This window comes from Macaca fascicularis, chromosome 3, assembly GCF_037993035.2.
Source record: "Macaca fascicularis isolate 582-1 chromosome 3, T2T-MFA8v1.1".
Classification (NCBI taxonomy): Eukaryota; Metazoa; Chordata; class Mammalia; order Primates; family Cercopithecidae; genus Macaca; species Macaca fascicularis.
The window spans coordinates 60,318,472-60,341,111 of NC_088377.1; the positions used below are offsets into that span (position 1 = coordinate 60,318,472).

At 54.0% G+C, this 22,640-nt stretch overlaps 1 protein-coding gene across 13 annotated transcripts in view; it reads right to left on the reverse strand.

Moving 5' to 3' along the window:
* Nucleotides 1-22,343, reverse strand: part of ASL (argininosuccinate lyase) — a 60,082-nt gene extending 37,739 nt beyond the window's left edge. For 3 of the 13 annotated variants that reach the window (XR_010585570.2, XR_010585569.2, XM_045387961.3), the window contains exons 1-16: nucleotides 22,285-22,343; nucleotides 22,048-22,102; nucleotides 15,754-15,948; nucleotides 15,300-15,383; nucleotides 14,808-14,864; nucleotides 14,568-14,665; nucleotides 11,153-11,230; nucleotides 10,994-11,071; nucleotides 10,428-10,480; nucleotides 10,025-10,087; nucleotides 8,897-9,011; nucleotides 8,643-8,727; nucleotides 8,471-8,530; nucleotides 8,110-8,193; nucleotides 5,396-5,476; nucleotides 4,805-4,911 (exon numbers count right to left, since the gene is read on the reverse strand). Coding sequence is in view for 11 of the 13 variants with exons in the window: in XM_045387961.3 (XP_045243896.1) it covers nucleotides 4,805-4,911; nucleotides 5,396-5,476; nucleotides 8,110-8,193; nucleotides 8,471-8,530; nucleotides 8,643-8,727; nucleotides 8,897-9,011; nucleotides 10,025-10,087; nucleotides 10,428-10,480; nucleotides 10,994-11,071; nucleotides 11,153-11,230; nucleotides 14,568-14,665; nucleotides 14,808-14,864; nucleotides 15,300-15,383; nucleotides 15,754-15,948; nucleotides 22,048-22,059 (1,250 nt within the window). In the remaining 2 variants the exon portion in view is untranslated. Of the gene's footprint in view, nucleotides 1-4,512; nucleotides 4,701-4,804; nucleotides 4,912-5,395; nucleotides 5,477-8,109; nucleotides 8,194-8,470; nucleotides 8,531-8,642; nucleotides 8,728-8,896; nucleotides 9,012-10,024; nucleotides 10,088-10,427; nucleotides 10,481-10,993; nucleotides 11,072-11,152; nucleotides 11,231-14,531; nucleotides 14,666-14,807; nucleotides 14,865-15,299; nucleotides 15,384-15,753; nucleotides 15,949-22,047; nucleotides 22,103-22,284 lie in introns of those variants that run through there. The other 10 variants (XM_074034870.1, XM_045387959.2, XM_074034871.1 and 7 more) reach the window with 10 other exon arrangements.
* Nucleotides 22,344-22,640: the final 297 nt, after the last annotated feature.

Here is a 22,640-nt window from a genome sequence, read left to right on the forward strand (position 1 = left end):
TAATAATAATAAGATCGACAATGGAAGCAGAGAGAGAATTGAAGATGCTACACCACTGGTCTTGCAGAGGGAAGAAGGAACTACAAGCCAAGGAATGCAGGTGGCCCCTAGAAACTGGAAAAAAAATAATGAAATGGATCCTCCTCTAGATCCTGGCTGACACTTGATTTCATCTCCGTAAAACCAGTTTCAGACTTGTGACGTCCAGAATTAAAACATTACACACATTATGTTGAGCCATTAAATTCGTGGTAGGCTGGGCATGGTGGCTCATGCCTGTAATCCCAGCACTTTGGGAGGGTGAGGCAGGTGGAAGGCTTGAACTCAGGAGTTTGAGACTAGCCTGAGAAACATAGTGAGAGCCCATCTCAATTTTTAAAAAATAAAATAAAATAAAATTATTTTAAAAGTTTTTTTTTTTTTTTTTTTTTGAGGAGTCTCACTCTGTCACTTAGGCTGGAGTGCAGTGGCATGGTCTCAGCTGACTGCAACCTCCGCCTCCCAGGTTCATGCAATTCTCCCACCTCGGCCTCTCTCGAGTGGCTGGGACTACAGGCGTGCACCACCACGCCCAGCTAATTTTTGTATTTTTATTAGAGATGGGGTTCTACCATGTTGGCCAGGCTGGTCTCGAACTCCTGGCATCAAGTGACCCACCCGCCTCAGCCTCCCACCACACTGGGATTACAGGTGTTACAGGTGTGAGCCACCGTGCCTGGTTTGGCTTGTTTTTTTTTTTGAGAAGAAGTCACACTCTTGTCCCCTGGGCTGGAGTGCCATGGCACGATCTCAGCTCACTGCAACTCAGCTCACTCTCAGCTCCACCACCCGGGTTCAAGCAATTCTCCTGCCTCAGCCTCCTGAGTAGCTGGGATTACAGGCACCTGCCACTGCACCCGGCTAATTCTTTGCATTTTTAGTAGAGATGGGGTTTCACCATTTTGGCCAGGCTGGTCTTGAACCGCCTCGGCCTCCCAAAGTGCTGGGATTACAGGCGTGAGCCACCGCACCTGGCTTTTTTTTTTTTTTTTTTAATGTGGTAGCTGGGATCTTGTTATGTTGCCCAGGCTGGTCTTGAACTGAACTCCTGGCTTCAAGCAATCCTCCCACCTTGGCCTCCCAAAGTGTGGGGATTACATGCATAAACCACCATACTTGGCCTCTAATTTCAGGTATCTTTTATCAGGAGTTTAGTGAGATTTGCGTAGAAGAGGTCTTTGTGTCACCACGGGCTCTCTACTGAACACTTGCCATGTGCCCGGCCTGGCCTCAGGGCTCTCTGCAGGTTTGGTGCGGCCATGCCTCCCTTGACTGCAACAAGGGGCAGGTCCCCTCCAGGCCCTACATCCCAGTCACCCTCCCCTCAAGGTCACTGCGGGAGAATTTATCTATACATCACTCTCTAGGGTGGAGGAGGTGTCAGTTTAGCAGGAAGCTATCCCAGCGGCTGGCATCATATACTAGCTGGGTGGCTGACCTTACCACTCCATACACCATGCCCCTTAGAAGGGCACAGGTCACCCTTGCAGCACTGGTACAGGCCTCAGCCCGAGTAATACCCTGTGATGGTGCCTGAGTGGTTCAGGAAAGGGTAGGTTCCGCAAGGGGTGAATGAGGCCAGGGGGAGCCCAGGGGATGCTGGGAAGGAAGGGAGATGGACAGTGACTGATGGGGCCGTCCACACCATCAGGTCCCACCAGTCCTGCCAATGACACCCAAGGCAGGTCATTTCCGCCCCGCCCCCCAATGAAACAGTCTCACAATGTTGCCTAGGCCAGTCTTGAACTCCTAGCTTCAAGCAATCCTGGCTTAGCCTCCTGAGTAGCTGGGATTACAGGTGCGCACCATCATGCCATGCTTTTTTTTTCTTTCTTTTTTTTTTTTTTTTAGGTCACTGTGTGTTTTCTGTTGTTGTTTTTGAAAGTCTTGCTCTGTCACCCAGGCTGAAGTGCAGTGTCGTGATCTAGGCTCACTGCAACCTCCCCCTCCTAGATTCAAGTGATTCTCCTGCCTCAGCCTCCTGAGTAGCTGGCACTACAGGCATGCCCCACCATGCCTGGATAATTTTTGTATTTTTGGTGGAGACGGGGGTTTCACCATATTGAGCAGGCTGGTCTTGAACTCCTGACCTCAGGTGATCCGCCCACCTTGGGCTCCCAAAGTGCTAGGATTACAGGTGTGAGCCACTGTGCCCAGCCAGAAAGTTTTCATTTCTTTTTTTTTTTTTTTTTTTTTTTTTTGAGACAGAGTCTCGCTCTGTCGCCGAGGCTGGAGCGCAGTGGCCGGATCTCAGCTCACTGCAAGCTCTGCCTCCCGGGTTTACGCCATTCTCCTGCCTCAGCCTCCTGTGTAGCTGGGACTACAGGCGCCCGCCACCTCGCCTGGCTAGTTTTTTGTATTTTTTTAGTAGAGACGGGGTTTCACCGTGTTCGCCAGGATGGTCTTGATCTCCTGACCTCGTGATCCGCCCGTCTCGGCCTCCCAAAGTGCTGGGATTACAGGCTTGAGCCACCGCGCCCGGCCGAAAGTTTTCATTTCTAACAAGCTCCTCGGTGAAAATTACAATGGCCAGGAATGGCAGTCTGAGAACAACTGCTCTGGAATATTTTATCTGTGAACCACAGCTTTGACCCTTTTGGGGATTTGGTGTCACGTCCTTGCTGCTGGAGTCTGGCTTTTGGTTCTTTTTTTTTTTTTTTTTTTAAGATGGAGTCTCCCTCTGTCGCCCAGGCTGGAGTGCAGTGGCACAATCTCAGCTCACTGCAACCTCCACCTCCCGGGTTCAAGTGATTCTTCTCCCTCAGCCTCCCAAGTAGCTGGGATTACAGGCACGCACCACCGTGCCCAGCTGATTTTTTTTTTTTTTTTTTGTATTTTGTATTTTTTGTTTTGTTTTGTTTTGTTTTTGAGACAGAGTCTTGCTCTGTCACCCAGGCTGGAGCGCAGTGGCTGGATCTCAGCTCACTGCAAGCTCTGCCTCCGGGGTTTACGCCATTCTCCTGCCTCAGCCTCCCAAGCAGCTGGGACTACAGGCGCCCGCCACCACATCCGGCTAGTTTTTTGTATTTTTTTAGTACAGACAGGGTTTCACCGTGTTAGCCAGGATGGTCTCGATCTCCGCCCGTCTCAGCCTCCCAAAGTGCTGGGATTACACGCGTGAGCCACTGCGCCCAGCCTTTTTTTGTATTTTTAGTAGAGATGGGGTTTCACCATGTTGGCCAGGCTGGTCTCAAACTCCTGGCTCCCGCCTTGGCCTCCCAAAGTGCTGGGATTACAGGCGTGAGCCACTGCACCCAGCCTTGGTTCTTTAACAAAATCTGTCATTGCTCCCAAAGTCACGTAGTAGGGGTTATTCATTCTTCCTTGAGCTTAGCTTGTTTATCTTTGTTGTTAATAAAACGTAAGTTTCACACATTTCTTACTTCTTTTTTTCTTTTAGGGACAGGGTCTTGCTCTGTTTCCCAGGCTGGGGTATAGTGGTGCCATCGCAGCCCACTGCAGCCTCCCACTGCTGGGCTCAAGCGATCTTCCTGCCTCAGCCTTCCAAGTAGCTGGGACTATAGGCACACACCACTACAAACGGCTAGTTTTTGTTGTTGTTGTTTTTTAGACAGAGCCTCGCTCTGTGGCCCAGGCTGGAGTACAATAATGCAATCTTGGTTCACTGCAACCTCTGCCTCCCGGGTTCAAGCAATTCTGCTGCCTCAGCCTCCTAAGTAGCTGGGATTACGGGCATGAGCCACCACACCTGGCTAATTTTTGTATTTTTATTAGAGATGGGGTTCCACCATGTTGGCCAGGTTGTTCTCGAACTCCTGGCCTCAAGTGATCTACCAGCCTCAGCCTCCTACAAGTGCTGGGATTAGGTGTGAGCCACTGTGCCCTGTTTGGCTAGTTGTTTTATTTTTGTTTTTGTTTTTTTAATGTGGTAGCTGGAGTCTTGATATATTGCCCAGGCCTCCCAAAGTAGGATTACAGGCGTGAGCCATCACTCCTGGCCTAGGAGGTCACTGTGATACCCTGTTTGAAGGGGATGGGCCCTGGACAGAGCAGAGGCTATGACGGGAGCCCCCTCTTCCCTTTCATCTATGACTCTCATTGCCCTTGCCCAGTTTTCTCTGCTTCCATTTAATTCTTATTTTTTATTTTTAGAGACAGGGTCTCACTCTGTTGTCCAGGCTGGAATGCAGTGGTGTGATCGTAGCTTACTGCAGCCTCCACTCCTGGACACAAGTATCCTCTCACCTCAGCCTTACAAGTAGCTGGGACTATATGCACAGGCTACCACACCAGGCTATTTGTTTCATTATTGGGTAGAGACACGGGTCTCCCTGTGTTGCCCAGGCTGGTGTCAAACTCCTGGCTTCAAGCATCCTTGCACCTTGCCCTTCCAAAGTGCTGGGATTATAGGCCACCCCACCTTGCTTCTCCAGTCCCTGACCGTCCCCACTGGCCAGCCCCAGAAAGCCCAGCAATGAGGGAGCCAGGCTGGGGCAGGAAACACGCAGCAGCTTCCTCTAGCGCCCACTTTATTAGGGGGCAGGTGCAGGAGGACCTAGGCCTGCTGTGTCTGCAGTAGTGCCCGCACCTGGCGGATCTGCCAGTCAACACTGGAGCGTGCAGTGCCACCCAAGGCACCATACTGCTCCACGCTGTGCCCGTAGTCCCACACGCAGCTCACGTCGCCCGAGAACAGGGGGCTGGGGAGAGAGGAAGAGGTGGGCCAGGGCGCCGGGCCACCCTGGGTTCTAGGCACCCAGGCTCACTTCCTAGGAGGCAGCATGGGGAAGGGGATGGGCCGCACCTGATGGTCTGCAGCTCCTGCAGTGACAGCTCGTTGAGGGCGACCCCCTTGGTCTCGGCCATGAACACGGCTTTCCCGGAAGCCTCGTGGGCCTGGCGGAATGGCATCTGGGTGCCAGGGAGGAAGATGGTGCTGAGGCAGCTTCCTCCATGCCCTGATCTGCCTCCACTGCCTGTGCCCCTTCTTTTTTTTTTTTTTTTTTCTGACACTAAGTCTCGCTCTGTTGCCCACGCTGGAGTGCAGTGGCATGATCTCACCTCACTGCAACCTCCACCTCCCAGGTTCAAGCGATTCTCCTGCCTCAGCCTCCCGAATAGCTGGAATTACAGGAGTGTGCCACCACACTGGGCTAATTGTTGTATTTTTACAACAACTGTTGCATTTTACAACAAAAGAGACAGGGTTTCACCATGTTGACCAGGCTGGTCTTGAACCCCTGGCCTCAAGTGACCCACCTGCCTTGGCCTCCCAAAGTGCCGGCATTACAGGGGTGAGCCACCAGGATGGACCACCTGTGCCCCTTCCTGAGCTCCCCCACCCTCTGGGGGGCACCCCATCTCCTCACCCTCCCCTTGGCTGCTACACACTTACCCCTTTGCGGACCAGGTAATAGGCAAGGTCAGTGGCCAGCATGTCGGGGCTGAGAGCCTGTCCCATGTTCTCTCGGTGAATCTGTGGGCACAGGTGGGTGAGTGGTGAGCCCTGGGGACCCTGGGGTCTGAAGCTGCCAGGCCCAGGACCTGCTCCTCTGCTAGGATGTCCCTGCCTTGGGCAGATACTCTCTTACCCACTCGGCTCTGTCTCACTCTCAACTTGAACCATCTTCTCATAATTATCTATAATATTTACGTGTGCTATTAACGCTTACTGGTCTGTATGTTTTACTGGCCTTTATGTTTTCAAAGCATCCTTATCTTTAGCATGCATCAGATGTTCCTGGAGGATTTGTTTTCTGTTTTAGGAGACAGTGTCTTGCTTTGTTGCCCAGGCTGGAGTGCAGTGGCCATGATAGCTCACTGCAGCCTGGACTCAAGGGATCTTCCAGCCTCAGCCCCCCAAATAGTTGGGACTACAGCCATGCATACCACCATGCCCAGCTAATATTGTTGTTGTTGTTTTGGGCTTTTTTGAGACAGGGTGTTCCTCTGTTGCTCAGGTTGGAGTGCAATGGCACAATCCTGGCTCTCTGCATCCTTGACCTCCTGGGCTCAAGGGATCCTCCCACATCAGTCTCCAGAGTGGCTGGGACCACAGGTACACGCCATCACGACTGGCTGATTTAATTTTTTTAATTTTAGAGACAGGGTCTCGCTATGTTGCTCAGGCTGGTTTTGAACTCCTGGGCTCACGTGCTTCTTCTGCCTCAGCCTCTCAAAGTGCTGGGATTGTTACAGGCATGAGCTACCAGGCCTAGCCACTGGGGAATTTACTAAGAAAAAAATACAAATTGCTGGGGACCACCCCCAGAGTCTCTGATTCAGCCATCTGGAGTGGGACCTCACATTGCATTTCTCAGGAGTTCTGAGGTGATGCTGGTGCTGCTAGTTGGGGGACTAGCTTCCAAAAACACTGTTTTTTATTTATTTATTATTATTATTTTTTGAGATGGAGTCTTGCTGTCACACAGGCTGGGGTGCAGTGGTGCGATCTCTGCTCACTACAATCTCCATCTCCCAGGTTCAAGCAATTCTCCTGTCTCAGCCTCCCGAGTAGCTGGAATTACAGGTGTGTACCACCACACCCAGCTAATTTTTATATTTTTAGTAAAGACGGGGTTTTGCCATGTTGGCCAGGCTGGTCTCGAACTGCTGACCTCAAGTGATCTGCCCACCTTAGTCTCACAAATTGATGGGATTACAGGCATGAGGCTCTGCGCCCAGCCAAGAAAGACCCATTTCAAGACACATCCTGAACTATCTAGGAATGAAATGATGTGATTATGGGAATTTGCTTCAAAATAAGGGGGTAAAGGAGTGGGGGAGAGCTGTAGGTAAAGACTGCCGGAGCCAGGATGTCTATAAGTTGATTATTATTGAAGCTGGGTGTCAGTACATAGGGTTCATTATGCATTCTCTAGCTGTTATATACATAAATTTCCCATAATAATTGGTTTTAAAAGAAATCAGCCAGGAAAGTGGCTCATGCCTATAATCCCAGCACTTTGGGAGACCAAGGTGGGAGAATGGCTTGGGGCCGGGAGTTTGAGACCAGCCTGGGAAACATGGGGAGACCCTGTCTCTACAAAAAATAAAAAAATTAGCCAGGCATGGTGGCGCATGTTTGTAGTCCCAGTTACTCTAGAGACTGAGGTGGGAGGATCACTTGAGCCCAGGAGTTTGAGACTGCAGTGAGCTACGACCGCACCACTGCACTCCAGCCTGGGTGACAGAGAGCGACCCTGTCTCTAAAAAAAGGTTTTTTTAGATATTTAATTGAATTTATATATTTGTAGATGGAGTTTTACTCTGTAGTCCAGGCTGGAGTGCAGTGGCATGATTTTGGCTCACTACAACTTCCATCTCATGGGTTCAAGTGATTCTCCTGCCTCAGCCTCCTGAGTAGCTGGGATTACAGATGTGAGCCATCATGTCTGGCTAATTTTTGCATTTTTAGTAGAGAACATGGTTATGCCATGTTGGCCAGGCTGGTCTCAAACCCCCGACCTCAAGTGCTCCATCTGCCTCGGCCTCCCAAAGTGTGAGATTCCAGGCATGAGCCACTGCACCTGGCCTTTTGTATAGATTTTCTTTTTTTTTTTTTTTTTTTTGTTGAGACAGAGTCTCGCTTTGTCGCCCAGACTGGAGTGCAGTGGCCGGATCTCAGCTCACTGCAAGCTCCGCCTCCCGGGTTCACGCCATTCTCCTGCCTCAGCCTCCCGAGTAGCTGGGACTACAGGCGTCCGCCACCTCGCCCGGCTAGTTTTTGTATTTTTTAGTAGAGACGGGGTTTCACCGTGTTAGCCAGGATGGTCTCGATCTCCTGACCTTGTGATCCGCCCGTCTCGGCCTCCCAAAGTGCTGGGATTACAGGCTTGAGCCACCGCGCCCGGCCAGATTTTCTTTTTTTAAAAAGAGTTCTGGTCTGGCCAGTTGATAGACCCAAGGCCCCCTGAGTCTCATCTACTTCCACTGCAAGGCAGCAGTTTCTGTCCTTTCCCTGTTCCCCAGGAGCAGGAGCGAGCACACCTCTCCTTCCCTGCCCCAGGTCCTCCAGCCCCACCTCGCCTCCTCCCAAGGCCACCCTCCCTGCATGCCCACCCCAGTGCCTGGGACCTAGGGAGGAGAGGCAGGTGGGTGACATCTTGCCTGCAGCGTAGAGATGACGCCAGTGGCCACCTGCAGCACGGCACTCATAGTGTCTGACACTTCAAACACAGCTTCCTTGTCTTCCTGGGAGGCACATGGCAGGAGGTGAGGGCCTAGCAGCCCCCTTGCACCCAGGGTCCCCACAGTCCCACTCCCCCAACTGAGGCATCCCCACTGCCTTTCATGGGAAGAACACTCAGTACCCCAACAAAGGAAGGGTAGAGAGTCCAAGGGCAGCCATGGATGAGGCTGTGTGCACAGGATGGGAGGATGTGTGGCAATCCCCGGGTGAGGCCCTGCCTGGGTGTGCCAGAGCCCTGAGAACTGGCACGTAGTAGGCAGGCCTCCCCTGGCCTCGCACCTGTAAGTCTTTGTTGTAGGTGCTGGGAAGTCCCTTGAGGGTCATCAGGAGCCCGGCACACTGCGGGAAGAGGGAGGCACAGGGGCTGGACCCGGGATCCTGCCCCCTGGCCACCCACCATCAGCCCAGAGGCTCCGCCCTTCCCCACCCCCCCACCCCCAACCTTGCTCACCCGCCCAAACACACGCCCAGCCTTGCTCCGGATCAGCTCCAAACTGTCGGGGTTTTTCTTCTGGGGCATCAGGCTGCTTCCCGTGCTGGGGACAGAGGTGCTGGCGCTGAAAGGGCTGGATCCTTGGCTGGTCCAGCAGCTCACCGGCCAGGTCTGGCGGAGGGGTGGGGCGGGGAGGAAGGAAGCCACGCCCACGGGGGGTGGGGAATACAGAGGCCGGCAGGGGCAGACGGAGGTGGCAGTTCAGGGCTTACCTGTAGGCATCCGAGAGCTGCACGAAGCTGAATTCCTTGGTGCAGTAGAGGATGAGGTCCTCAGCCATCCTGCTGAGATGGGTCATGCATAGCGAAGCCCAGAACAGGAACTCAGCTGGGAGGGAGAAAAGGTTCCCAGTCACCAGGCCTCTCCCATCCCCACCCAGCCTGACCATACAGGGGTCGGGAGGAGGTTAGGCGGTGGGGGGACCCGGCTAAATTTTCATTTTTTGTAAAGATGGGGTCGTGCTATGTCGCCCAGGCTGGTCTGAAACTCATGGGGTCAAGCAATCCTCCTGCCTTGGCCTCCCAAAGTGCTGGGATTACAAACGTGAGCCACTGCACCTAGTCTGTTTTTTGTTATTGTTGTTTTAAATAAACCAGCTTTACCGAGTTTTTACTCACATACAATTTATCCATTTATTTATTTATTTTTTTGAGATGGAGTCTTGCTCCCATCGCGCAGGCTGGAGTGCAGTGGCGCAATCTCAGCTCACTGCAACCTCTACCTCCCAGGTTCAAGCGAATCTCCTTCCTCAGCCTCCCGAGTAGCTGGGATTACAGGCATGCACCACTATGCCCAGCTAATTTTTGTGCTTTTAGTAGAGACGGGGTGTCCCCATGTTGGCCAGGCTGGTCTTGAACTCCTGACCTCAGGTGATCCACCTACCTCGGCCTCCCAAAGTGCTAGGATTACAGGCGTGAGCCACCATGCCTGACCTATTTATTTTTATTTTATTTTATTTTTTGAGTTGGAGTTTTGCTCTTGTTGCCCAGGCTGGAGTGCACTGGCGCGATCTCAGCTCACTGCAGCCTCCACCTCCTGGGTTCAAGCGATTCTCTGGCCTCAGCCTCCCGAGTAGCTGGGATTACAGGCACCTGCCACCACATGCCCAGCTAAATTTTGTATTCTTAGTAGAGATGGGGTTTCACCATGTTGGCCAGTGCTGGGATTACAGGCGTGAACCACTGTGCCCCACCCAATTTACCCATTTAAGCTTTACACTTCAGTGTACAACCATCACCACAACCAGCCTGTCCGTAGAGGGGTGGGAAGAGACTGGAGAGAAGCTGGGCTGAGGGACTAAAGTGAGGCACAGGGCAGGGGACTGGCTCCCCAAGACTTACCCACGAAGTCCCGCTCACTAGTGGCATCCATGCTGTTGAGAGTGATGGCCCCAAAGTTGAGTTCTGGGGGGTGAGAGGAAGCGGGGCTGGGCTGGAGGACAGGAAGTGGCCCCCTCTCCCCCAGCTAGGTTGCCCAGCCCCCACCCCTCATCAGGGTGGGGTGGCAGCTGGGGGAGGGATCTTTTGCACAATCCCAGGAGGGAGGCAGGAGCCCTGAGTCTCTCAGTACCAAGCACCCCTGCCATGAGTGACCCCTAGACTTGATGAACTCAGTGCCCGTAGGCAATGAATGAAGGTTCCACCAGGAGCTACAGGCCCCTGCCCTCTGGTTTCAGGTGTGTCTGCGGGTCCTGGCGGGTGCTGAGGGTGCCTCTCCCTGGGGAGGAGGGGCAGGGCGTCTCACCTGCTCGAAGCAGCTCTCGGTCCACACTTAGGGGATTGCCTGCAATGGCCCCACTGCAGGGACAGGGATTCATGGTGACCAGGGCTCCTGGCAGGCAACCCTGACACACACACACACACACACACACACACACACACGCACGCAAGCACACACAGAGAACCAAGTCCTGGTTGCCAGGGCAACCACCTGGTGCTCAGCCTCTTCCCTGGCCCAGTCGCCTTGGGTACAGAATACTTGTCCCTAAGTGTCCACAGAACACTTGTCCCCAAGCACCGAGTCACCCTGGGTGCAGGACACTTGTCTCCTGACACATGTTCCCATATGTCAGGCTGAGGGCAGCAGGCTGGGCTTGCCAGGAGCCTTGCTGGAGGGCTCTGGCTCTGCTCAGACACATTCAATGGCTTGGTCGTCCCCACCTTAGCGAGAGCTGGGGCTCCATGCAGGGTCCCCCGCTGAGCAGATAAGGCGGCTTTCTGTCCCACTCTGCCCTTCCCAGCTCTGTCAATCCCTAAGGCTATACAGCAGCCACCCCCACCAGGCCCTCGGGGCACTGGAGCCTCACCCACCTCCCCAGGGGCAGGACATTGATCCGCTTCCGCACCTCCAGCAGCCGCTCAGAGTCTCGGGTCAGCGCCACGGCGTGGCTGTGGGAAGCCAGGGGCAAGAGGGTCAGGGCAGCCAGGGTCTTCCCCTCTAGTATGGCCCCTGCACCTCACCTGGCTCACCTCAGAATCCAGTGGCTCCAGCGGATGGGCTGGGCCCTCTGCAGATGGGTGTACCCCGGGAAGAGGACGTCACGTTCCCTGTGGGAGAGGAGGAGCAGGAGGTCGGGTGGAGGCTCGTGCAAGGCCTGCCTGTGACACTGGGACCCTGTCACCCCTGGAAAAAGTGTCGCCCTGCAGCATTCCACCTGAATGAGGGATCTGGTGATCTCCCAGGGACAAATCGGTCCTAAGGGAAAAAGGCCGGAAGTGGGGCCGTGTGAACCAAGGACTGGGCCTGAGCTGTGGGGCCTCCTGGGGTGAGGCTTTGCCAGAAACACCCAAAGTCCAGCCTCTGTAACTCAGCATCTCCGAGCAGGGGCCAGAACAGGGGAGGAGGCCCATGTTGGGTATGACTTGGCCGTGAGAGGTTTTGAGGATCCTAGAAATAGCTGAGGCTCGTTCAAGGGCTGCTCTGAGCAGGTGAGATGCCCTGCACCACATTCAAGTAGGCAGGGCAGAGGCAGAGGTGCTGTGAGTGATGGTCCTGTTTTCTTGTTGTTTTGTTTTGTTTTTGTTTTTAGAGACAGGGTCTCATTCTTTTGCCCAGGCTGGAGTGCAGTGGCACGATCATAGCTCACTGCTGCCTCTATCTCCTGGGCTCAAGTGATCCTCCTGCCTCAGCCTCCTGAGTAGCTGGGACTAAAGGGACATGCCACCATGCCCGGCTAATTTTTAATTTTTTGTAAAGATGGGGTCTTGTGGCCGAGCACGGTGGCTCACGCCTGTAATCCCAGCACTTTGGGAGGCTGAGGCTGGTGGATCACGAGGTCAGGAGATCGAGACCATCCTGGCTAACACGGTGAAACCCTGTCTCTACTAAAACTACAAAAAATTAGCCGGGTGTGGTGGCGGGCGCCTGTAGTCCCAGCTACTCGGGAGGCCGAGGCAGGAGAATGGCGTGAACCTAGGAGGCGGAGCTTGCAGTGAGCCGAGATTGCACCACTGCACTCCAGCCTGGGCGACAGAGTGAGACTCCATCTCACTCTGTGAGATGGGGTCTTGCCATGTTGCCCAGGGTGGTCTGAAACTCCTGGGTTCAGGCAATCCTCCTGCCTTGGCCTCCCAAAGGGCTGGGATTACAAATGTGAGCCACCATACCTGGCCTGTTTGTTGTTGTTGTTGTTGTTTTTGAGAAAGAGTTTTGCTTTTGTTGCCCAGGCTGGAATGCAGTGGTATGATCTCAGCTCACTGCAACCTCTGCCTCCCAGGTTCAAGAGATTCTCCTGCCTCCCAAGTGGCTGGGATTACAGGTGCCTACCATCACACCTGGCTAATTTTGTGTATTTTTAGTAGAGATGGGGTTTCACCATGTTGACCAGGCTGGTCTCAAACTCCTGACCTCAGGTGATCCACCCGCCTCAGCCTCCCAAAGTGCTGGGATTACAGGCATGAGCCATTGCACCTGGCCTGTTGTTTTAAATAAACCAGCTTTACTGAGATTATCATTCACAAACAATTTACTCATTTAAAATTTACACTTTACTGTACAACCATCACCATAACCAATTTTATAACATTTTCATCACCCCATAAATAAATTCTGTACTCAGGGCCAGGCACGGTGGCTCAAGCCTTTAATCCCAGCACTTTGGGAGGCCAAGAAGGAAGGATCACTTAAGGCTGGGAGTTTGAGACCAGCCTGAGCCACACAGAGAGACCCCGTTTCTACAAAATGTTTAAAACATTCTCGGCTGGCCATGGTGGCTCATGCCTGTAATCCCAGCACTTTGGGAGTCCAAGGTGGGTGGATCACGAGGTCAGGAGATTGAGACCATCCTGGCTAACATGGTGAAAGCCTGTCTCTACTAAAAATACAAAAAATTAGCCGGGCGTGGTAGCGGGCACCTGTAGTCCCAGTTACTCCGGAAGCTGAGGCAGGAGAATGGCGTGAACCCAGGAGGCAGAGATTGCAGTGAGTAGAGATTGTGCCACTGCACTCCAGCCTGGGCGACAGAGCGAGACTCCATCTCACAGGCGGTGCACACCGGTGGTTCTAGCTACTCAGAAAGCTGAGGTGGGAGGATCATTTGATTCCAGGAGTTTGAGGCTGCAGTGAGCTATTACCAAGCCACTGTACTCCAGCCTAGGTGACAGAGCAGGATCTCATCTCTAAAGACAATTTAAAAATTAAGCTGAGTGCAGTGTTTATGGCTGTAATCCTAGCACTTTGGCAGGCCGAGGTGGGTGGATCACCTGAGCTCAGGAGTTCGAAACCAGCCTGGCCAACATGGCAAAACCCATCTCTACTGAAAAAAATACAAAAATTAGCTGGACATGGTGGTGCACACCTGTAATCTCAGCTACTTGGGAGGCTCAGGCACTACAATCACTTGAACCCAGGAGACAGAGTTTGCAGTTAGCTAAGATCGCACCACTATACCCCAGACTAGGCGGCAGAGCAAAACCCTGTCTCAAAAAAACAAACAAAAAAAAATTTAAAGAAACCTTGAACTCAGTAGCAGACACTCCCTGTTCCTCCTAGCAGCCCTGCCCTACCTGCTGAGTGACAATTCTTGTGCCCTTGTTTCCCCCCAAGTCTGCGAAACAAGCATCACAGGGAGCTGAGGAAGAGAAGGGGTCTCTGACAACACATGGAGACTCCTCAGCAGCTCTTCGTCCAGGTCTATAAGGAACAAATCCAGTCCCAAAGACACCAGGTCTCAGAAGCCAAAGCCTGAAATGAGGCCAGCAGGAGGCAGCCTTTGGCTCTGTCTTTTGCCAGATGGACTGGTTGGGGACACAAAGCTTGGGATGGGGGATCTAGGGGACAGGCAGGGTGGGGAGTGACTCTGGCTGTGCTTGGCTTAGCTTCCTGCCCTCAACTCTGCAAATGGTGAGTTTTCTTTTTTTTTTCTTTTTTTTCTTTGAGACAGAGTCTCACTCTGTAGCCCAGGCTGGAGTGCAATGGCACGATCTCGGTTCACTGCAACCTCTGCCTCCCGGGTTCAAGCAGTTCTCCTGCCTCAGCCTCCCGAGTAGCTGGGATTACAGGCACACACCACCATGCTTGCCTAATTTTTGTATTTTTAGTAGAGACAGAGTTTCACCATGTTGGCCAGGCTGGTCTCGAACTCCTGACCTCAGGTGATCCACCCACCTTGGCCTCCCAAAGTGCTGAGATTATAGGCATGAGCCACTGCACCCGGCCCCACGACGGGTGAGTCTTCCCTGCCTGCTGAGCTAGACTGGCATGGGAGCATTGGGGCCTGCAGGAAATGGCCCACTCCTAGCTATTCTGCCTCGATCCTGGAGTTCTGGGATGCCCCTGTCCTTCAGGGCCTGGCACCCCCACCCTGTTCACCCCTGCCCCCTAGGTCTCCTGTTCAGGCTGCCATCACACCTCTGTCTGCCCCCTGGGTGTCCCTGTAGGACTCACGCCTCTGCCCTATCCACCATGGTCCTGATGAGTTCCCAGAGGAGGCCAGAGAGCGTGGAGCAGGTCTGCCGCATCCATAGCCTGAGGTCCGTGACCACCTGTGCGAGGAGGAGGTGGTGCTCAGGGAGGCCGACGTGTTGCTTCCCTGAGAAGCCAGGACGGTTGCAGAGCTCTAACTGCCCCCTGGGTTCCCCAAGTTTGGGACAACATGGAGCAGTGGGGTGGAGGGGCTAGAAGCACCTGGTCATTCCGGCTCCGTCCCGTGTGCAGCTTCCCTGCCGTTTCACCAATGAGCTCCTGGAGGTGAAGGAAGACCCAAGGTCTGTATCCCCCAAGGAGTCAACCCAGGCAGTTCCTCATCAGCCCTGCTAACCTACCTCCGTACCCCAGGGCTCCAGGTCCTGCCCAAATCTCTTGCCATTTCTGCTGAGGCCTGTTGTTCTTTTTTTTTTTTTTTTTTAATTTTTGTAGTTGTGGGACCTCGTTATGTTGCCCAGGCTGGTCTGGAACTCCTGGCCTAAAGCAATCCTCCCACCTCAGCCTCCCAAAGTGTTAGGATTATAGACATGAGCCAGGGTGCCTGGCCCATGTCCTAAGGTCTCACCTGCTGTCTGCCAATGGCGAAGTAAACAGAATGATGGTGCTAATGCTCAAAGTGGCCCTGGGAGGGGAGGCCAGGAGAAGCGGTGGGGAGGGGAGGCCAGGAAAGCGGTGGGGCTCCAGGGGTCATACCTTCAGGCGGCGCTCGTTGGCTGTGTGGATGTCCTCATCATTGGGGCTGAGTTTGAAGGTGCCCTGGGCCCACTCCTCAGCCACCTATATATAGCGGGTAGCAGCAATGCCAAGGGTCAGGTGAGCAGGCATCAGCAGCTAAGAGAGCCCCAGCCCTGGTCCCACCCTATCCGTGATGACTGACTGTCCCCATCCAGGAGCTGAGTCCTGGAAGCGCACCCTGGGAGGGGGCATCTCAGGCCCACCTTTACCCATGAGCCATGAGGGTCACAGGGATCATTAAAAGATGGAGAGAGGTGGACATCAAGGCACACAGTTAAACAGCACTTGAGTATATAATTAGTTTAATGTGAAACCACAGATGAGCAACACTGCACTATTTGCTTAGGGATTTGGTGGGAGCCTGGGGCCACAGGGAAGGGGCCTTAGGTGGGGCTTTGGCCACGGCGAGTACCTTGTCTAGGCCATGGAGTATCTGGTCCATCTCGGCCTTGGTGAGGAGCCCTGCCTTCTCCAGGCCCCTGCTGTAGGCTTTGCTGCCTTGAACATCCACCTCCCAAAGGTGCCGGTCGTAGGCAATGGACGCGTTGAACTTCTCCATGATGGGGTCCACTGCACCCACAAACCGGCCACCCCAAAGCTTCCCACTCTGGCCAGGAGAGCAAGAACAATTAGTCTCTCCTCCACCCTCCAGAACAGCGCTTCTTGCAGTCTTCAGGAAACTTATCAAGTCTGATGGTAGCAGGGGCATCAGATCATTCTAACTGGGCAGAGAAGGAGGCTGAGACCTTCCCAGAGTCACCACCCTGGGAGTGAGCATGGGAACGTGGCTGAACACCAAAAGTTTGGGTTCTTTTTTTTTTTTTTTTTTTTGAGACAGATTCTCACTCTGTCGGCCAGGCTGGAGTGCAGTGGCGCCATCTCGGCTCACTGCAAGCTCTGCCTCCCAGGTTCAAAAGATTCTCCTGCCTCAGACTCCCGAGTAGCTGGGATTACAGGCACATGCCACCACACCCCGCTAATTTTTGTATCATTAGTAGAGATGGGGTTTCACCATGTTGGCTAGGCTGGTCTTGAACTCCTGACCTCAGGTGATCCTCCCGCCTTGGCCTCTGAAAGTGCTAGGATTACAGGCATGAGCCACTGCGTGTGGCCTTAAAGTTGGGGTTCTTTCTCACCACATGGCCCCACTCTGACGAGATGGTGGCAGGGCCTGAGGCATCCCTGGGACCACAGCAGAGCTTCTGGAACCTTTCCTGCCACTGACCAAGGTGTCAGGTGCCATCCTAATTGTTGACAAAACCCTCTGGGGTAGGCACCAACACAATTCCACTATGAAGAGGGGGAAACTGAGGCACAGAGGGGCATGCAGCCTGCCCTCACCTGGGGTGGGAGAGCCAGGGCTGCAGCCCAGCAGTCTGAAGTCAGAACCCATGCTCTTCACCCCTGTTCCACCAGGCAGAACCCACCCACACTCTTCACCCCTGTTCCACCAGGCAGAACCCATGCTCTTCACCCCTGTTCCACCAGTCAGAACCCACGCTCTTCACCCCTGTTCCACCAGGGCTTCTGGACTTGGCTCTGGTGTCCTGAACCTTTGCTGCAGGGACAGGCAAAGAGGCCTTGAGGGTCTCCACCAAGCTTAAGTGCTCTGCAACTCTCTCCCTCACAGCTTGGAGCTGGACTAAGATTCCAATTCCTACCACTCCCTTGGCTCTGAAAAGCGCCCTGACACCCCCCATTGTCACTGGCCTTCTAGGAGGTCACTGGGTGACCCCTTACTCCCTAGGAGCCAAGGGCAGAGGAATGGTATGTAGGCATCTATGTTTTGTTCTTTTTTTTGAGATACAGTCTCACTCTGTCACCTAGGCTGGAGTGCAGTGGCATGATCTCGGCTCACAGCAACCTCTGCCTCCTGAGTTCAAGCCAATTTTCCTGCCTCAGCCTCCCGACTAGCTGGAATTACAGGCATGTGCCACCACACCCGGCTGAGTTTTGTATTTTTAGTAGAGACAGGGTTTCACCATGTTGGTCAGACTGGTCTTGAACTCCTGATCTCAGGTGATCCCCTGACCTTGGCCTCCCAAAGTGCTTGGGATTATAGGCATGAGCCACCGTGCCCAGCCCGTTTTGTTTGTTAAAAAAAATTTTTTTAATTCTTTTTTTTTTTTTTTTTTGAGATGGAGTCTCACTCTGTCACCCAGGCTGGGGTACAGTGGCGGGATCTTGGCTCACTGCAAGCCCCACCTCCCAGGTTCACGCCATTCTCCTGCCTCAGCCTCCTAAGTAGCTGGGACTACAGGCGGCCGCCACCACGCCTGGCTAATTTTTTGTTTTTTTTGTTTTTTTTTTTTAGCAGAGACCAGGTTTCACTGTGTTAGCCAGGATGGTCTTGATCTCCTGACCTCGTGATCTGCCTGCCTCGGCCTCCCAAAGTGCTGGGATTACAGGTGTGAGCCACCGCACCCAGCTTTAAATTCTTTTTTAGACACAGGGTCTCACTCTGTTACCCAGCTTGGAGTGCAGTGGCACCATCATAGCTCACTGCAGCCTCAAACTCCTGGGCTCAACCAGTCCTCTCGCCTCAGCTTCCCCAGTAGTTGGGACTACAAGCATGCGCCACCACATCCAGACAGTTTTCAAAAATTTTGTAGGGTCGGGCCGGGGGCAGTGGCTCACGCCTGTAATCCTAGCACTTTGAGAGGCCGAGGCGGGTGGATCATGAGGTCAGGAGACCGAGACCATCCTGGCTAACATGGTGAAAACCCGTCTCTACTAAAAATACAAAAAATTAGCCGGGCGTGGTGGTGGGCGCCTGTAGTCCCAGCTACTCGGGAGGCTGAGGCAGGAGAATGTTGTGAACCTGGGAGGCGGAGCTTGCAGTGAGCAGAGATCGCGCCACTGCATTCCTGCCTGGGTGACAGAGGGAGACTCCGTTACAGAAAAAAAAAAAAAAAAATTGTAGGGCCAGGAGTGGTGGCTCACGCCTGTAATCCCAGCACTTTGGGAGGCTGAGGTGGGTGGATCACGAGGTCAGGAGATAAAGACCACCCTGGCCAACATGGTGAAATCGAGTCTCTACTAAAAATACAAAAATGAGCTGGGCATGGTGGTGCTCGCCTGTAGTCCCAGCTACTTAGGAGGCTGAGGCAGGAGAATCACTTGAACCCAAGAGGCGGAGTTTGCAGTGAGCCAAGATTGTGCCACTGCACTCCAGCCTGGGTGACAGAGCAAGACTCTGTCTCAAAATAAATAAATAAATAAATAAAAATTTAAAAAATTGGTAGAGACAGGGTCTCACTATGTTGCCTAGGCTGGTCTTGAACTCCTGGTCTCAAGCCATCCTCCAGCCTCAGCTTCCCAAAGTGCTGGGATTACAGACATGAGCCAAGGCGCTGGCCACATCTGTTTTGAAAGAGGGCAGAGACCAGGGCATGGGACGGATCGGGGAGGGGGTACAGAATACCTGGGGCACAGCCCTAGTGCCCAGGACTGGGAGGAGGGTGGGGTGGAGGTGGGCATGTCACTTCACTGACGTCCTTTTTGTAGAAGGGAGTCTACAATGGCCAATGGGGACATATATCCTCCTCTATCCCCCTGCAATACCCCAGACTTCTATTAACTACCTGGCCTGGCACCTATTATTAAACCTCAGGGTTGGGAGGCTCAGGCAGGTGAATCACTTGAGGTCAGGAGTTCAAGATCAGCCTGGCCAACATGGTGAAACCCCGTTTGTACTAAAAATACAAAAATTAGCCAGGCTCGGTGGTGGGCAGCTGTAGTCCCAGCCACTTGGGAGTCTGAAGCAGGAGAATCGCTTGAACCCTGGAAGTAGAGGTTGTGGTGAGCAGAGATGGCGCCATTGCACTCCAGCTTGGGCAACAGAGCAAGACTCCTTCTTAGAAATAATACTAAGGGCCGGGCGCAGTGGCTCACGCCTGTAATCCCAGCACTTTGGGAGGCCAAGACAGGCAGATCATGAGGTCAGGAGATCGAGACCATCCTGGCTAACACAGTGAAACCCCGTTTTTACTAAAAATACAAAAATTAGCCGGGCAAGGTGGCGGGCGCCTGTAGTCCCAGCTACTCCGGAGGTTGAGGCAGGAGAATGGCAGGAACCCGGGAGGCGGAGCTTGCAGTGAGCGGAGATCGCGCCAGTGCACTCCAGCCTGGGCGACAGAGCGAGACTCCATCTCAAAAAAAAAAAAAAAAAAAAAAGATAATAATAATAAGATAAAGATAATAATAGTACCTATCTGATAGCCTTGTTGTGAGCATTTAATCAGATCGTATTTGCAAATTGCATATATAACATGGTGCCTGGTGCTCAGGAAGGACTTGAGAAATGCCAGCTGTTACTAAGGGAGGGCTGGCAGGGGATAGGACATGCTTCAGCTCCTGGTTCCTGGGTGCACCCCAGAGACCTCTACAGTGCTCTGGCCCTGAGCTGTGAGCTGACCCCTCCATGCCCAACAGCCCCGGCTGCCAAAGGACTCTGCCCTGCAGAGGCAGCCTCCACCCCCACCCCGTCTTTTGAGCTGGTCCTGCCCCTTACCCCACAGCTGCCCCACCAAGCCCAGCTCTCCAGCAAAGCACCACGTGGGGCCCTGGTCCTGATCACTGGAGCCAGCCAGTCAGAATTGGGGCCGGCCTGCCCTTCAGCCGGGAGCCGGGCACCGCCTCCCCCAGCGGGCTCCTGGGCCACCCTGCCGAGGTTGTTAGTAATAAAAACAACTACTTAATAAGCGGAGCGGCAGCCAAACCAATTAGTGCCAACCTACAGGAAGGTCTGGGGCAAGCTGAGGTCACCTGGAGCACTGGGCTTGTGGGAAGCCAGACTACTGTGCTCCAGACCAAACTCCTATCCTTACTGGCAGGCATAATAGGACCCTACGGGGAGATCAGGGTGAGGTGCCTCCCTTTGGGCACTGAGGAGAGGGGAAGCCCAGTGTGGTAGCAGAAGGTGCTACTGCAAGCCAGGACACATCTGGGCCAGAATGGTCTCTTCAGGGCCAGGGGATGGGGCACTGAGTTGGGCTGGGTTGAAAGAGCAACAGTCAAGGGCGAATGTACATGGGAAATATCAGTTTTGGTTTTGGGATTTGTGGGTTTTTTTCCTTTTTTGAGGAAGAGTCTTGCTTTGTCCCCAGGGCTGGAGTGCAGTGGTGCGATCTCAGCTCACTGCAACCTCCGCCTCCTGAGTTCAAGCGATTCTCCTGCCTCAGTCTCCCAAATAGCTGGGACTATAGGCACCCACCACCACACCCGGCTAATTTTTGCATTTTTAGTAGAGATGGGGTTTCACCATGTTGGCCAGGCTGGTCTCAAACTCTTGACCTCAGATGATCCACCCGCCTCGGCCTCCCAAAGTGCTGGGATTTCAGGTGTGAACCACCATGACTGGCAGGGTTTTCTATTTTTATTTTTTGAAACTGGATCACATTCTGTTGCCTGGGTTGGAGTGCAGGGTGAGATCATGCTCACTGCAGTCTCAAACTTCTGGGTTCAAGCAATCCTCCTGCCTCCGCCTCCTGTGAGACTACAGGTGTACACCACCACACCTGCGTAATTTTCAAAATTTTTTTGTAGAGACAGGATCTCACTATGTTGCCCAGGCTGGTCTGGAATTCCTGGGCTTCAGCAATCCTCCCGCCTCGGCTTCCCAAAGTAGAAATATCAGTACTGTTGTGGTTAGCCACCATTTATTGAGCACCTACTGTTGCTCAGCCCTGTGCTAGGGATTTGACATACGTTATTATGGCCTTTTATGAGGTGGGCAATATCACCCCTATTTCACAAATGAGGAAAGAGGTTTGGAGGGCCCAAGTGACTGGTACAGAAACCAAGTCTGTTTGGCTCCGAAGTCCAGGCCCTGCTCCCCTGCCCCCCGCCCATGGCCCAGAAGCTTGCAGGGCACTGAGTAAAAGGAAGTGAATTGCTAGCTAATGAAGGCCAGAAGGGCCTGGAACCCAGACCTCCTGCTTCCCGGGGTTCCCTTCATCAAGCATCAGGTGAACAGCCCCTTTCCCCTGAAGGGTCCAAAGCAATGGCCTCATAATCTAGTGCCTTACAGAGGGAGGCCAACAGCTATTATTACCCCCATTGCCAGATAAATCAACTGTGGCCCAAAGGAAGGAAACCTCTGCTTGGGACTCCAGCATCTCAGTGGTCAGGAAGAGAAGCCAGGAGCCACTGACCCTAAGGAGCAGGGTCCAGTGAGACAGGAAGGGAACCAGGCACTGGGGTTGCTGGAGTCACAAGGCGAGGTCCCCTTTTTCTTGGTTCTTTCCACATGCCACAGTCAAGGACAAGAACACTTAGGGGCTAAGCCTTATTCTATAAACAGGGACAATTGCTCTAGCAGGAGAAGGGATGTGGTGTGGGGTGGGACCTGACAAAAGGACATGGGGAAGAAGGAATGAAGAGGTGGAAGGCTGAAGGCTTGGGAGCACTTTTCCTGGCCAGGCAGGCATCACTGTGAGGTGAGGGCAGAGCCACTCTACCCCTAGTAGTGTGGGTTGGTGGATTTGCCAAAAGGGCTGCCTGGGGACACAGGTGAGTCCCAGTAAAGGTGACTGCTGAGCTCCAGAAGATGCGCCCGGGAGGGGTGGGGGTGCCGGCTTCCTGGGTAATTTTCAAAATTACTTCCTGGAGGGCGATTCCCAGCAGGGTGGCCCGAGGCAGGTCTGGCGCCCCCACCCTCTCGTTTGGAGGCTGGGAGGACCGGCGTCCCCGAGGTCCCACTCACCTCCGAGGCCATGTTGGGCAGTTCCTCGTCGTCCGGAAGCTTCGGTCCACCGGGTCTGGAAGACAAGACCGGACTGACGACCTCCTTGGCCAGCAGGGTCCCCCGGGCCAGGCTGGCTCCGAGCTCTGGGCACTGCGCTTGGCCGAGCGCAGCCCTTGGGAACACGGACGTGAGCGCATGCCACCATTCTCGGCGTCCTCCACGCCCGTCCCGCCCATCCGGCCGCCGCGCACTCACCTCCGCCTGGTCGCACGGACACTGTCGCGCCCGCCACTGGCCAGGGCTTTTCTGGCTATGGGATGGCGTCAGCAGCCGCCGGCCCTGTCCCCACCCCTGGCGGCGGCCGCGTCAATAGGAGGCAGCCCAGTGGGTTGGGCGTTGCCTCCGTCCTCCAATCCTGGCTGTGGGCGGGGACACCTCCGGCTGACCTAGGAGCTGAGCTGCACCGCGGCGGGGAAGCGGGCGGGTAAAGGGTCGGGGGGGCCCCGATGTGGAAGGGGGTTGGGCTGGGGTTGGGGAGGGTAGTGCCCTGGCGTTCGCGCTGCGGTGAGCAGACACGCAGGAGACTGGAGACTCGGGCCAGGGGTAAAGGC